Consider the following 15,572-nt stretch of genomic DNA (forward strand, 5'->3'; position numbering starts at 1 on the left):
AATTTTTTTTAAACTCTCTTGCTTGTCAGAGTTATGTAAAATCTCATTGGGATATTGATTGAGTTTGTCATGCCCCTGAAGGAGTGCTCCAAGGTGAGAAAGGATATCAGTTTGCCATCCTCCCACCTGCCATTCCCTAGCCCTGCCTGGAACAGCATGGACCCTCCTGTCACTCATGCCAATGAGACTCCACATGGAAACACATGCACCTTTTTCAAAACAGAAGCCCAGCATAAGTAGGGAACAATTTAATGTTCTCAGACTGCCACAGAATAAGAACGAATGTACAATTTTTTTCGACAAAACTCAGTGGAAAAAGCACTTACCTACAGTGCCAAGAGTGAACTTTGTTTGTCACATCAAAAATATGAGCATGTGGGAATCCAGAGAGCACAGCAGGCTTCCCTAACACTTGCTACTAAATTTCAGGATTTAACTCAGCAAGGGAAGATAACATGTGGAGTTATCATGTGGAGTTCTCCATCAAAGAGACTAACAGCATCATAGAACATGACAGCATTCAGACAAATTGTGCATTTACATCTTCAAACGTTCCTGTAAGTAGAAGGAATTAATGTGGCATGTTTCAATTTGTGTTTTTAAACTGGAGCCATGTGTCTGTGGATAGCCTGGTAATGCCAGGACAGTCACTGGTTCTCACAGTGAGTGGAGTTTTAATTCACTTAGCTTGACATGCTGTTCATGGAGATGAGGAGAGGTCAGTCTGACTGCAGGGTGTCTGTTTACTCAGAGTGAAATACTCTGTTTTTCTCTCTGATCCACTGTTTGCTCCTGCTGTTGAGCTCTGCGGTCCCATCCCAGGTATCTTGCTTTATTTGTTCTAGGTTATGATATGAAGCAAGGATCATGGGGAGCACCCACATAAGCTGGAAGATCAAACTATAGCATAAGGACATAAAGCCAAAAAACCCACTTCCGTAGCTGCTAATCTCTGATTTCACAGTCGCCACCTATCCATCTCCAGCACGGCTTTCCCACACCCATCAAATTGCACAGGCATGACACGGAGAGAACCATGACATCCCTGCAGGGCTGGAGCAAAAATATCCCACTGTTAAGAGTTGCATGGCAACATAAATAACTTTGACCTCGATAAAAGGGGAAAAAACTATAACAAATTTAGGAAGGGGGGGGTCTCCCACACCAGGTCAGAATAACACAGAGTAAGTCAATCAGGGGCTTGAAAACCCTCAACTCATAAAATTGCTCTTGTTACTGATTGCAACATCAAAACACAGAGCAGGGAAAATGCGGAAATGGGGAGGAAAATTTAAATCAATCAAAAACTTCACTAAGACAAAACATCTTATATAATCTTCCCACTGGGAAGAGAAGGAGAATAGACTTTCATGTAACAAATGCTAGTTTTGTCAGTTGATGTACTTCTGGAAGGCACTCAAGTATTTCAGTGGCATAGACAATAGAAGAGCAAAATAGAACAAGAGAGAACAGAACAGAAATAGACTTGGTTGGCTTTGTCTGGGAGAGCTGGTCAAAAATTAAAATTTCCATTTCAGTAAAAATTTCAAAATTCTTGACAACCATTTATGTTCTTTAAAAAGAAAAGAAAAATAAAAGCAGTCCAGTTTTTGAAGAAACTCTAGCAAATAATATGTTTCTCTGAAATAATCAATACTAAATCTGGGAGACCAAATTTCAACCCTCTCAATCCTGCTACATTTCTCATAAATCCAGGAATCCCCGAAGTTTTACAGAATGGTATCTGGTTTGTCTGACTCTTAGATTCCTCTAATGTTTTTAATAGATCTTTCTACCTCGAGAGATAGCAAAGCTTTTTACAAAATTCAGTGGGTTATTTCAGATCCAGAACAAAAATAGAAAATAGGTATTTTCATTTTACAGTTAAAAGAAAAGTGAGATTAACAGATTGAGATCAGTCGAGTGAAATGGAATCTCTAGCTGGGCACCCAAAACTAGAGGCTCCCAAATTAGATGACACGTGTGCACACTTTATTTCTCATGGTAAGAAATTCACAGAATCACAGAATACTCTGAGTTGGAAGGGACCAACAGGGATCACTGAGTCCAGCTCAAGAGAATGGCCATACAGAGATGAAACCCACACCCCTGGTGTTATTAGCACCATGCTCTAAGCAACTGAGCTAATCTCTCCCAACTGCAAATACAGCAAAGGAGGGCATGTGGTCAGCCTCCCTTCTCCTAAAGACTCTCATATTTAATAAAAAGAAATTAATTAACATATAATGTTCTACTATTACAGTCTGGCAAAACTGTTCAGACTTCACAGTTTTTCTGCAGCCTGAAATTCCTGGTTTAGGGACACTGGGGGACCTGGACTGAAGTGATTCTAAGCCAACTTACATCTGCTGAAGATTTGCCCATGTAGTGGAAAGAGGCCAATAAGACTGTGCATATCAATTAGTCTAATTTGTCTTGAGATTTTTCGCAGACCTCTATGGGTTTTCACACACTTTATTTTTAAATGCTGATTATACTGTCATTTAAGGAAGCAATATGCTGCCTTGACAAGACTGGTGACTTTAACTATCTGACATTTTCCCTGCAGACATTTTCTTGCCTTTGCGTGCAGGTTTCTGAGTAGGTGATGGCTATATAGGAGACAGCCCTGATGTTCCAATATCTTGTGAACTCTATGATCCAAAAGTAATGTACTTAATCAAGTGTAAAGCAAAAGGTGATTAAGTTTTGCAGTACTGTACAATGCCTGACTGCTCAGAAATGCATCTTTTGATGTGGTGCAGAGAATTGGACCAGTTCTGTCTGCTTTACCAAAAAATGACATTTTAGTAATCTGAAAAGAGAGCCTCAAAAATCCCCACAAGTGTTTAACTTTGATCTGAAGATTTAAAAAGATGATATTTATCTGTTTGCTTGGTTAATTTGTTTGAATTTTAAGCTCAGGAAGTGTCAATTTGACATCTGTGGAAGCAGTTCTTTGCTTTTTTTTCCAGATGAGGTTGAGCAGGGGCAGCAAATTTCCAATCATCACTACTTGTTCTAAGCATCCAACCAAAAAAAGAGAAAAAGAAAAAAAAAAAAACAAACCAAACCATCAACTCACCTTTCCATTGTGGTTTATATGAATTATTAAGAACTGAGATTCAGTGGAGCCTCAATCCTTGAGCATCAAATCAATACTATATTTTATATAACAAGGGCAGTAAACCCAGCTTGTTCTCCTTCCATCACAGTGAAGCCTTGTCAAGTCTCTCAGGCAACCCAATTCACTAGAGCCAAGCTCTAACCCCACTGACGTGAAAGGTGGATTGAGGTGGATTGAAAAGGGGCTGAAGGCTGGGCCCAGAGGGTGCTGACCAGTGGCACAAAGTCTAGTTGGAGGCCAGTAATTAGTGGTGTATCCCAGGAGGCAGTACTGGGGTCCAGTCCTGTTTAACATCTTCATTAATGATCTGGATGATAAGCATGTTTGTAGATGACACAAAACTGGGAGAAGTGACTGATATGCCAGAGGGTTTTGCTGTCATCCAGAGGGACCATGACAAGCTGCAGAACTGGGCTGACAGGAACATCATGAAGTCCAACAAGAAGTCTGAAATCCTGCTCCTGGGGAAGAACATGTAGGAATATATGATGGAGCCCACCTAGCTGGAAAGCAGTTTGGCAGAAAAGAACCTGTGGGTCCCGGCAGGCACCAAGTTGAGCCAACAGCGTGCCCTTGCTGCACAAAGGGTTAATGTTATCCTGGGCTGCACTGGGCAAAGTATTGCCTGCAGCTTTAGGGAGGTGACCCTTCCCATGTAGTCAGCACTGGTGAGCCCACACCTGGAATGCTGTGCCCCTTCTGGGCTCCTCAGTCCAGGGGAGACACGGACATACCAGAGACAGTGCAGCAAAAGGCCACAAAGATGACTAAAGCACTGGAGCATCTCTCCAGTGAGGAAAGGCTGAGAGAGCTGGGACTACTTAGTGCAGAGAAGGCTTGAGGGGATCTTAACGGATATAAATACCTGAAGGGAGAGTAAGAAGAGGATGGTAACACCCTGTGACAGGACTGGGGGCAATGAGCACAAACTGAAATAGAAGGTTCTGTTTAAACATCAGGAAATACATCTTACTGTGAGGATGACCAAGTACAGGTTGCCCAGAGAAGTTGTGGAGTCTCTTTTCTTGGAGATATTCAGAAACCACCTGAACATGGTTCTGGGCATCTCTCAAGGTGGCCCTGCTCGTGCAGTGGGGTTGCACAAGGTGACCTTCCTTCCAAAGTCAACCATTCTGTGACACTGTGATTCTGTGAAACACTTGTTCACCTTAGTGGGGTTGAGATGTCACCTTCTGCCCATGGAATTCAGCTCACTTTCTTGTGCTGTAGGATCTGTTTGCAGCCACTACTGAAGGACAACTTTTTACTATGTCTCGGACATGAGAAATAAGGGATCTGTACTGAGTTGAGTGGGAAGATATCTCTGCAATTATTGCTTCTTGAGTAAGGGCACATAAAAGGGCTAGTCATGATGAGACATAGACCTGGAGGGAACTGATATCAGCAATCCCACTTTCAGAGGGAATAATCAGGCACATCTGTGTCAGTCTGTATCCAAAAGATGAAAGGCTCCTTTGTCATGTCACCTGTAGCCAAACTACCTGAATGCCCTTTCAAACTCCTTTTCCAAACATGAAAACCAAATACAAATTTCCTCACACATCTTGCAGGTCACACATTCCACATTGCACTGAGCATAATCATGTGGGCACATTTCTGATCCTCTGTATGCCAGCAAAGAAAGTTCATCCGGTCACCAAGAGGGGAAGGGCTTGAGTAAGCCTATAGAGAAGCTAAGAGGTACAGCAGGCTTCAAAGTATTTCCTTTTTGTCCTGCTTGGTAAATCGAATATTGTATGTGAGTGACAATGAAGAGGGAAGAAAGGAGATAATAAATCCTGTTTGCTATTTGAGGTTTTAAGTTGTTCTTTGAAAATGGAACCTGAGTTGACTGAACTGGGTTATATATTATATTTAGGAATATGTAGAGCTTGACTGCAGAGATGTTGTACATCCTACAGTATTTGCAACTCTGAAGTAGAGAAGATGCAGCCTAAGAAACTGAGCAATGACCAGACTAAATTTATAGATAATGGTCTAAGTCCTTCACTGGGGTAATTGTATGTCACTCAGGTGAAAAACAGTTTCAATCTGCACCTGTTGGAAATTTACCTCAGCGTTTCATGCCAAAAAAAGGAAAATAGAAATTAAAAGATTTACAGGTTAGAAACTGAACCGTGGGTTAAAAGTAAAGAGTAAAATACTATCTTTATAAATGAATCTGTTGTGATTCAAAAGATACTCCCAAGGAACACTCAGAGTGTTTTTGGGACATCAAGCCTTCATCCTTTAAGTGTTCTAGGCCAAAGTCAGAAAGACAAATGATCATCCACACAATAGAACAAATGCCAAACAACACCTGCTTCAAGTGAGGGGAAGAAACAAATCACGCTGAGATCAATTTTTTAACGCAAGAGAGAGGAAAAGATTTCTTTTCCCCAGAAAAAAGGATTTCTTTTCCCCAGAAATCTCTTCAATATGAAAATTGTAGCCTACAAAAAGCACCTCATCCCACACAACTGAAGCAAATCATTCGATCTTTTTAGTCTTTTCCCATTCTCCTTCTTCATCAGCTAATCTGTCCACTGAACCATTTCTATTTATACTGTTTTCTCTATTTCCAGATTCTAGAAGAGAAAGGCATGACTCAAGACTGCTTCTTTTTCCAAAACTTTTAGCTTCTCTCACAATATCACGTAAGCTGGGAAATACTTACCTAAAGGGAAACTTATCACTATGCCAAAGTCCTCCTACCCACTTCAAATCTGCAGCTGGTTCTTTAACTCTTTAAAAATGACAACAGAGGTTCAAATATTTTAAAACCAAAAGGGACCTTTACTATTCTGCAGCCTGATCACTGCCATAAAACAGATCGTAGAAACCTACTCTGAAACCCCTGCAGGAAGAACATTTCTACTGGTTGAGGTAGAGTCTCTCTCACTAGAATCTATCTAGCCAATGTCATCTCACCTTAAATGAAAGATTCTGAATGCTGGGCACATCATAGAAATTCGGCCACACAGAACATTTTCCTTATCCAGTCACTGTTTTGTAAACATGTATACTGTGAATGTAAATATAAGCTGGGATCCAGCATTCCTGAGCATTTAAGCAGTTCATTTGCATCTACATTCTCCTTAAAACACTTTTGTGCTCTTTCGGATCTTCTGCCAAATCCTCAGATCTGTACAACATATTCCAGAAACATATCCACATTGCCTGCTTTGCAAACTAAAACTCCAAGAACTAGTGGACATATTCAGAGTATTCAGAGAAAGAAAGAGCTGATGTAAAGGATTTAGAAACTATGTCTCATTTCCTATTCCAAATAAATTCTGTAGCAAAAGCTGCTATACAATTACATTTATTGTTGAATGTGATCCTTAGAACTAATTCAAATTCCATTTTTAAATTTATCATATTACTGATTTCACAGTTTAGATCGGTGTCTGGTGAGATGTGGGTCCCAACAGAATGTGTCCTGTTTACAAGAACGCTTAATTAGCTCTAGCATCCCTACACATTTAACAGGAGGAATCATATTCCCCTTACATGGACAGTATTTGGTTGGTAGAAGAGTGTCTAAAAATTGTGTTACAATTTTGCTGACGCTTCCTCTAAAGCTGCTTTCCCAGACTTCGCAATATCCTACCTGATAAAATTTACTTTGGCCAATATTAATCAGTCAGCTTGATGTCCTAACATTTACTTTTCTCTTTTGTTGTTTGCAATGCTTCTTGGAACTGGGACAAACAGCAGCCATGTGCTCATGTAAAGTCTGTGGTATGTACTATATAAATGAGGCCGCAGTTCTCACTACCTACCTGCCATCTGAACAGCATCCTTAGATCTTTACTTCTGAAAGGGATCGGTTTTCCTCGGGTGCCATGAAGGCACTAATAGCTTTAATACTGCTTGTTCAGCTTCCAATTCACAAAGCTGTACCAGCAGCTCCCCCTGCTCCCTTGGGCTGTGATGACCCAGAATCTGAAGCAGCAGCTGAAGTTGCTGTGAATTATATTAATGGCCACAGCCACCACGGATACAAGTTTGCCTTAAACAGAATCGAGGATGTCCGGGTGGTACCGCAGGTAAGTGAGGAGCTTGCAGGCAGAGCACTGTGCTAACCTGGGGATGCTCGGAAATGACCAGGACAGGGATTTGCCAAGGGCTGTACCCTCACATGGGGAAATCAGCACGGCTCTGTTGATTTAAATGGGGCAAGGCCACCTGGTAGCAGTGGAGAATCCAGGTCACTAGAATGTATATCTCAAAGAGCAGAACAGAGAGGGGAGAGAGAAATGTTCAGATGTTTTTGTACAATGGGCTCGGTTACAGATGCAGAGGGCAGATCATTCCAAGTGCTGATTCATGAGCCCAGTAGCTAATCTGGAGGGAAACTGAGGATAATCTTTGAGATGCAGGTAATTATTTATTGGCTAAATGCATACCTATCATAACTCCATGCCATTAATGATTTTGTAGTGGGCATCAATTTTACGTAATATCCCACTGAGCTGACAAGGAATCTGAATGGAAATAACTGCAGCTGATTTTCATTAAGATCTATGGTCATCATTCTAGGCATCTAGAAAAACTATAAATGGTCATGAATACAATGTATGCACCCCTTTGATTCTTCAAAATGTTGAAAATGGTCCCAACTATTAACATGAATGAACCTCCTGGCTGTTTTCTACTCCCTATGGGAGAGAAGATACGAAAGTCATTTAGAAAAGACTAAAACAGACATAAATGAGATCAGAAGTGTGCCAAGAGTTACCCACACAGAAACACTGGTGACACTGCTTTGTTCATATTAATACCTTTACAGGAAAGCAACTTCATTGGTTTAAATGGAATCACTCATGAATCAAACTGCAGAATCAATCTCAGGGAACCCAGGGAACCATGCCTTATGTTAGAGTTGCAAAGGTTCAGAAACAGCCATAAAGGATCCTGCAGCCCATAAAACAAGAGGAGTATTGAAACTCAGCTGGTGCTGTTCAGTGTAATCCCAACAGACTAAACAAAACAGGTCAATATGCACCAGTGTTTATCTGTTATCTGGTTACAGAAACATGAAGTTTTTTCATCAAAAAGAGAGCTGTTGCTTTTTTAAAACTATCCAACAAAATAAATTCAAGTTAACTTAAGAGAATGGGCCCACTCTATACAGGCTGGACTTTCAAAACTTTACAGGTCTGTTCCTGATTAGCTGGAAAAAACCAGTGTGATTATTTTGACTTACTCCAGATCTGGAGCTCTGGTTTTTTATGAACTTAAATATTAAGGACCTTTTCAGTTACTCCAGTGTATGCCTGGAGCTACCCATGACAGTAAGCAACAGAGAGCTCAGTGCAGCCCCAGGGAAGAAATCTGGTGATGTTTTGTGAAGTAATTATGACAACTCCTGTGTTTTGTTATCTTTTTTTTCTTCCAGGGGCCAAATAATGAAATCATATTTCTTGAACTTGATTTATTAGAGACCAAGTGCCCTATTCTCAGCCCTACACCTCTTGCAAATTGCACCGTAAGGAGCTTCATAGAACATGTGAGTACCTAAACACTACTAGCTGGGTGCAAAGGCGCATGTTCAGCATGTTGATGACAGAGCCCAGCCTATCACCAATCAGATTCCCAGGCAAATGTTGTATCGCTGTACCTCTCCTTGCTGATTTCATTGCCTTCATGCCATGAAGGATTTCGCTCCTGGATTTCTTTTAAGTCCTGTTATGTGAAGAGGACAGATCACTGTAAACATAACATCCCCCATACAGTCCATGAATGCCATGGGGTTTTTTAGGGCCTTCAGATTCAGGCCCCCATTGTAAGCCCCGATGTCACTGCCTCATTGCAAACCAAAGATCATTGTAAACCTGTGCAAAAATAACCTTCCCTTGGCTACATGTAGGCTGTTACCTAGTGAAATTCCAACAAGTCTAGCTACCTAGTCCTGGCTGACACGGCAGAAGAGCTATTCCCTTCAGATAGGGCTCGGCCTTCTAGGTAATATTCAGCTGGAAATTACTGGCCTCAAATACTTTGTTCTTATGCAAGTGTGATCCAGCTCTGAGAAGCTTTCCCTGACCAAAGCAGCAGAAGTGTTGTCTGAGCACAGGCAGCTCTGGTTTCTAAGCAGAAAGCAGAGTGAGCAGTTGACAGTTTAAGCCTGCTGTTTCTAGAATGGGGCCCAATTCACAGAGCTCACTAAATATGAATCACGGTCCACCCCTGTATTCATCAGGGCTCAGATCCCATTTTCCATCTGGGGGGAGGTAACTCTGACTGTTCCCTCTTCCCAGTGACTCCAGCTTTGCCTTTGACACCTCCTCCCTGCTGGATCACGTTGTGTGTGAGGCAGCTCACACAAGGCAGCACACTCTGCTGTTACCATGGGCACTGACCAGCCGAGATTAGTGAGAATGTTATCAAACAGCTCTGCAGAAGGTCTTAATTCATAACTATTCATATTCTTTGCTCTTTATGAGAGAGGAACCTGTACCAAATGTCCATAATCTGGCTACCCTGACACTTCTGATACTTCTGAGACCCAGATTTAGATCTGAATTTTGTAGCTCTGATCTGCCTTTTACAAAATCACAGACACCAAGGCACGCCTAGCAGTGCCTTTGCAATCAGAGCAACATTGCCAGAATGCTCAGCCGGGATCCGTTCTTTTGAATTTAGTTGCCCTTTTCAGAAAATCTGATTTATCTGAACAATGTAACCCTTTGATTTTTGTCTCTCTCTAGGCAGTTGAGGGTGATTGTGATGTCAAACTGCAGAAGTTGGATGGGACAATATCTGTACTTGCTAGCAAATGCCACTCACATGCAGGTAAAGCCTTTGTTCTGTAGGTTTGAATCCAGAGGCTGGAGTATTATTATAGCAGTGGTTACAGTTCAGTAGCTTTCTCGATTGCAAACTTCTGGGTATAAATAGGGCATAAAGGATGACAGTTAATGAGTTTTCTAAATGCAGCTGTTTTGAATGTCATTCCCCCCCCCCTTTTTCTGATTTCATTCAGAAAATGAATGACAATTTACTATGACAAGATACTGTAAGACTAACTGGGTAGCAGGTCCCAGATTTGACCCAGAGATTGCTTGTCCTGAATCTTTTCATTCAGGGGTTTAACCTTAAGAATTTGATTTCTTGTTGGTCTGAGTTTACTTGAGCTTGTTGATTGTCATAACACCTTTGGAAGAAGCAGCTTATTTACCAAACCCAGCATTTTCAATACTGCCACAGGAAAGCAGAATGTCTATTCTGCATGCTTGGTGTGAGATCTCTGCTCTGTATGAGATATCTTGGGTACTACTTTCAAAGCTGGTGACTGAATGAAATAACACACTCACACAAACACAACTCCAATAAATTGAAATATTTTCATTTTTCCACCATTCCTGGTGTGAGCTGTCATAGACAGTTTGCCAGAAAGCAAATTTACTAAAAACTGAATGAGAACATTCAAAATGTGCTAATAAAGTCCACAGCACTTTTCCTTGCAGAAAGATTTGAACAGCCAAGTCGTGTGCCACACTGCCATCTATAGCCTGCACTGCAAAAATTCCTGCCACTGTAATTTGGGACAGACCATAAAACAGTGTTTCATGTGACTGAATAGGTCTATAATGCCTTTCAAAACAATTTAAAATCTGGTCAAAACATGATCTGTTCGGTTCCTCCTGCAGACTCAAGTGAAGACATTGGCAAAGTCTGCCCTGACTGTCCAATGCTGGTGAGTTTGAACAACACTGAGGTGTTGGAAGCGGTGTCAGCTGCACTCAATGACTTCAACAGCAAAACCACCGGTCCTTACCTCAGACTTCTTGAGATCGGAAGAGGGAAAATACAGGTAATTACTGGAACTATGCCTAGCCTTCCATGGAAACAGAATATTTCATCTTCAGCAACTGTGCACTGATAATTAGTCATGTTTGCAACAGATTCAATTTGCTTGCTCTAATTTGACCTACTGATCTGCTCTTAATTTCCCAAGTATTTTGTGCCATTTTAGCCACAGGATTCCTTACTCCAGTAGGAGATGAAGACACAACATTTGCCTTTTATCTTTTCTCTGCAGCTCTGCAGTTTCACAGTGCAAAGTCAGTTAAACAATTTTCCTGTTTTATCAGTATTTCCCATCGCATGTTGTTAGTGTTGAGTTTGCTGTGGGTGCCACGAACTGCTCTGCAGAAGAAGCCAAAGTTAACGTGGGGGCTTGTCAGCTGCTGCCTGAGGATCAGTCTGTGAGTATTGTCAGCACCAGCCCCAATGCCGACAGCTCAGAGGTGGAAAAGCAGCATCATGCTGGGATGAGCTCGCACTTGAGCAGGAATAGACCCCTGTGGGGATCAAAGTGCAGAGATGTATACCATCATGATATGATTTTCCATATATTATTCCTAAAGCAGTATCACACCTTTCTCTTCTCTCTGCAGTACCTGGACTGAATCCTGATGGATTTGAATGCATTTGAAAAAGGCTTGAGGACCAAAGTGTCCTTAAGATAGAATATTTTTAATCAACATAATACATATTTTTGTTTACTCTTCTTAACATGAGCACCTGAGAAAATCAGACTCTTCATACTGGACAGTACAGAAACACATTTTAAAAAAAAAAAAAAAAAAGCAGACTGTTAGAATTATACTGTATACTTTATCATGTTAAAATTCCTCTGTTTCTGATGAAATTGAGTCCTAGGCAGTTTTAGTGGGTGTGAGCTTTTTACCTAGATTCTTATATATTCATTGCCTCCTCATATTCAGATATACAAAGGATCTTACTTTAGAAGAATACAGGAGTTTCACTTATTTGCTGCTTATGCATTTAAAGAGCTTGGCTTTTGAGCCCAATAGGCTAAAAAGCAAACACTTCACTGCTCAGATAAGACATGAGAACATGTAGCAATTTCCAAATGTGTTGAAATTAAAAATTGTAATGCAGGCCCCCGCTATTTTCTAACTATTTTCTCTTGACTGTGTTCTGCTTTGCCAGAATTTTGGTTTCTGCACTGGGTCAATGGTAAAAATTCCCATACAGAACATTCGAGTGGACTGCCAGTTGTACGGACATCAGGTACCAACTCCAGATATTCCCTTGCTTTCCAGAATATTCTATGCTACAAGCATTCTGTTACAAGTTATCACCTTGAGTTTACTTCTTTCACTGTAGACTGCATTAGCTATCTGTGATAATATGAGTTTAACTTTGTATCCTAAAAAGCAAGGCCAGGTAGCTCCTGACTGTCCTATGGACTTCTGTGCTTAGAATTATGTCACCTCTGCCATCAACATTTGACAGTTTGTCCTTTTAACCATCTGGGAGATTCAGTAGGGCAAAGGGAACCAAACTCTGCTCAGCTAGAGGGGTAAGACAGATAAATGTAAAACAGAAATGAGCACTGAGGTGGAGGAAATCAGCTGGGAGCTTTTAGTAGTCCTTAGACATGACTGAATTCAGGGACACTGCCCTGCACTGCTACAGCAAGGAGAGGGAAACATGTGCACTCGACCTGAGTGCTCTCCAGGTATTTTAGTCTACATTTGCTCTGAGGAGGACTAGGTGGTGGTTGAATGCTTCCTACGGACCAGAGCTCTTGGTAACTCAATAGTAATTAGCTGTCTAGGAGGTATATGAAAGACAGAATGAGGCAGCTGGTCTTGAACGTTTCGACAGCTGTGCAGGTGGCCCTGGAAATTTCATATACCACAGATTTTGGTGCTAATGATCCACTGGCTATAAAAAAATGTGTTTGTGGGCTTCTGTATATGTGTTCAAATGCAAATCAGACTTCTGTAATGGTCAGGAACATTTGTACCTGGGTTGGAGGCCTATAGCGAGTTAGGAACAGGGTACCTAGTGAGATATCAATGACCTGTAGGTCATAAGCCCCAGGTCACTGAAAACAAACACCAACTGCTTCTCTTTTCCAGCCCGGAGTTACCTACGTGCATGCAGGACAAGATACATCAGCAGGACTGCCACCCAGTGCTGTAGGCTTCAGAAACCATGACCTCAGGCTTTCCTACCATAACCCTCTTGCATCTGAATCCAGCTCTTCAGAAATGTTTCGTTCCATGCTCTCAGCAAAACCTGTAACAAAGAGAGCAGTTGCAGAGGCTGCTCAGCACGACAAAGTACCTCGACCAGTTGGCTTTGTGCCTCCTCCTCCTCCATGCCCTGGGAAGATTCGCTATTTCGATATCTAGGCTGTGCCACAGACATGAAACACAGCCGATTGAAGGATCCGTGTGCAGCAGCAACAGCAACAGGCAGACCACAACATCAAGTGCAAATAGGCGAGACCATTTCACTCTGAGCTCAAACGAGTTCTACCCTCCAGAGAGCAGAGCCATGGCCAGCATCTTGCAAAGGCCTGCTCCAAAATATAGGTGATTTCAACATATAGCAGTAGTTTCAATGAAACTGTTGTAAGAGCTATACAACAGTTGTAGCTTTGTGAAAGAAACACCACCCAAAAGGTTACTTCACAATAAAATGTTCAGTGCTTTGGTACCTTCTATCTGTATATATTTTCATTTAGTTGTGAAGTATCTCCTTCACAGCATCATGAGTCATATTCTGGGCTTGATTTCAAAAACAGTAGGTTCCTGCTCTTCTCATCAGCTTCACTGGGATGTGTGGGTGCTGAGCACTGTGGAAAATCAGGCCAGTCCTTTCTTTTGATCACACACCAATAACACGAAAGAAGTGGTAGGAAAAAATGTATTTTTCTCTTCCACCTGCAATGTTTCCTAGCATGTACCTACTTTTAATATCCACCAGAAGTACCTCAAAACTTTTGGACATGGTATAAGAGCATCCATGTCTACGAGAAGGGCAGAGAATCAGGACGCATTCATTGCTAGCAGGCTGAAAGCATCAATCCTTGCAGCCAATTACACGTCTTCCAGCAGACACACAGGTGTAGTATGGCCATGGGGTCCTGTATGGCCCGTGTGCATATGAGGAAATGCCAATTCAAGGGAATAAAAAATATACTGCAGATACGTATCTCATATAACAGGATCCAGACAGTGATGGCAATTTACCATTGTCCTAGCAGTCAAATCTTCCCTGAATTTCTGGTACATGTTAGAGGCAAAATCTATTCTAGGTAGAGAATTAATAAGGGGCTGGGGCCAGAAGGATCTTTACTGCCAGCCAGACTGGAATTCTGCAGGCCCTGGGGAGCAGTCTCAAAGACAGTCATGAATCTTTAACCAGAAACAGCACTTGCTACAAGATAATTATCATGCAGGCAGCAAAAATTGCAGAACACATGTCATTTCTGAAGTGTTTCAAATAACCTATCCTGTTCTCCTAGTTACAACCTTCCAGTATTCAGTAAGCAACACAACCAACATTTGCTCTGGGTGATAGTGCAACAGGTCGGGACACAGAAAGGTTCTGCAGTGCTGTGTCACTGGGGAAAGGAAAAGCCACAGGCACTTGCAGCAGCACTGCAGCTGGGTGTGTGGGGAGGACAGAGAAAGGGAAATCAGCCCAAACTCTATAAACCATATAATGTGATGCAAACACACTGAGGACAAGCTCTGCCCATGAAGGCAGCAGCTCTCACATTTCAAGCAAAGGCTGAGTTTTGCAGTAAGGGTGTTTCAGGCATTTGCACCAGTCACTGCCAGTCAATTGATCAGGGATTTTTTGCTTCTCTGTAAGGCAGTGACTCCAGTCCATTCTGCCATTCCCTCAGCAAGTGCTTATATTAAGCTGTAGAAATGCCTTGATGTAGTAAGGTAGGTGGTCCTTCCACCTCACTGCACGAGGTGCAGTACAGGATTTAATGAAACAGCAACTCTTACGATCTGCATTACTGTAACACCAGATGCATAAGACTTTTTAAAACTAGGAATCACCTTAACTAAACCATAAAAATTGTCTTGTATATAATGAAGTAGGCACTAAGTTACAGGGAAGACTGTTTTCCAGGCTTAGAAAATTATCTGATTGTAGAAAGAGCATGTTTAAAAAGGGCTCCTTGCCCATGAGGATTTCTGAACTCCAGAAATGCCGCATTTTCTTCTTGCCTTTTCCACTGACACAAAGCAAAGCAATGTAGCAGAAACATCTGTGGCCTCCATACTTCACAGATGTTCTCCTACACCTGGTGTAACTACTCCATTGTTTCCTAAAATAGGAAGAAAAAAAAAGTAGAATTTCTCTGTGCATTCCAGTTGGTTGCTGCATTTCATCTTTTTTCTCCTTAATGCCTGCACTCTTAAAGACACATTGTGCCCTCTTACAGATCCATTTTCCATGACTGCTTTGAAGCAATCACTTTGTCCCCCCCCCAGTATAGCCCCATATTCATGCACTTGGGTCTTAGTAACAGATTCAGCATTTAATAATAAATTCTCTGGGTAATGAGAACTATGAAATGGAGATACATAAAATACAAATGCCTCCTCCCTTGAAATGCAGCATGAACAGTTTTGCCAGGTCTGCATTGCTG

At 41.6% G+C, this 15,572-nt stretch overlaps 1 protein-coding gene and 1 long non-coding RNA gene across 4 annotated transcripts in view; one reads left to right on the forward strand and one right to left on the reverse strand.

Annotated features, from left to right (window-relative positions):
- Positions 1-15,572, reverse strand: part of LOC126636457 (uncharacterized) — a 112,317-nt gene that overhangs the window by 41,630 nt on the left and 55,115 nt on the right. The window lies entirely within an intron of this gene.
- AHSG (alpha 2-HS glycoprotein) lies at positions 6,902-13,620 on the forward strand. Its single transcript, XM_050308681.1, has 7 exons — positions 6,902-7,179; positions 8,532-8,642; positions 9,844-9,928; positions 10,786-10,949; positions 11,230-11,343; positions 12,095-12,175; positions 13,033-13,620. Exons 1-7 carry the CDS (start codon positions 6,976-6,978, stop codon positions 13,306-13,308), a joined length of 1,035 nt encoding a protein of 344 aa, XP_050164638.1. The 5' UTR covers positions 6,902-6,975; the 3' UTR covers positions 13,309-13,620.

This window comes from Myiozetetes cayanensis, unplaced genomic scaffold, assembly GCF_022539395.1.
Source record: "Myiozetetes cayanensis isolate MyiCay16 unplaced genomic scaffold, myiCay2020 scf13, whole genome shotgun sequence".
Lineage (NCBI taxonomy): Eukaryota > Metazoa > Chordata > Aves > Passeriformes > Tyrannidae > Myiozetetes > Myiozetetes cayanensis.

What these genes read in the sequence shown, in the direction of transcription:
- AHSG (XM_050308681.1), top strand. Translation starts at nt 6,976, where the DNA reads ATGAAGGCACTAATAGCTTTAATACTGCTTGTTCAGCTTCCAATTCAC. An exon ending in TCGGAAGAGGGAAAATACAG is followed by an intron (nt 10,950 to 11,229) that starts GTAATTACTGGA and finishes CTGTTTTATCAG; the next exon opens with TATTTCCCATCGCATGTTGT. An exon ending in TGCTGCCTGAGGATCAGTCT is followed by an intron (nt 11,344 to 12,094) that starts GTGAGTATTGTC and finishes CTGCTTTGCCAG; the next exon opens with AATTTTGGTTTCTGCACTGG.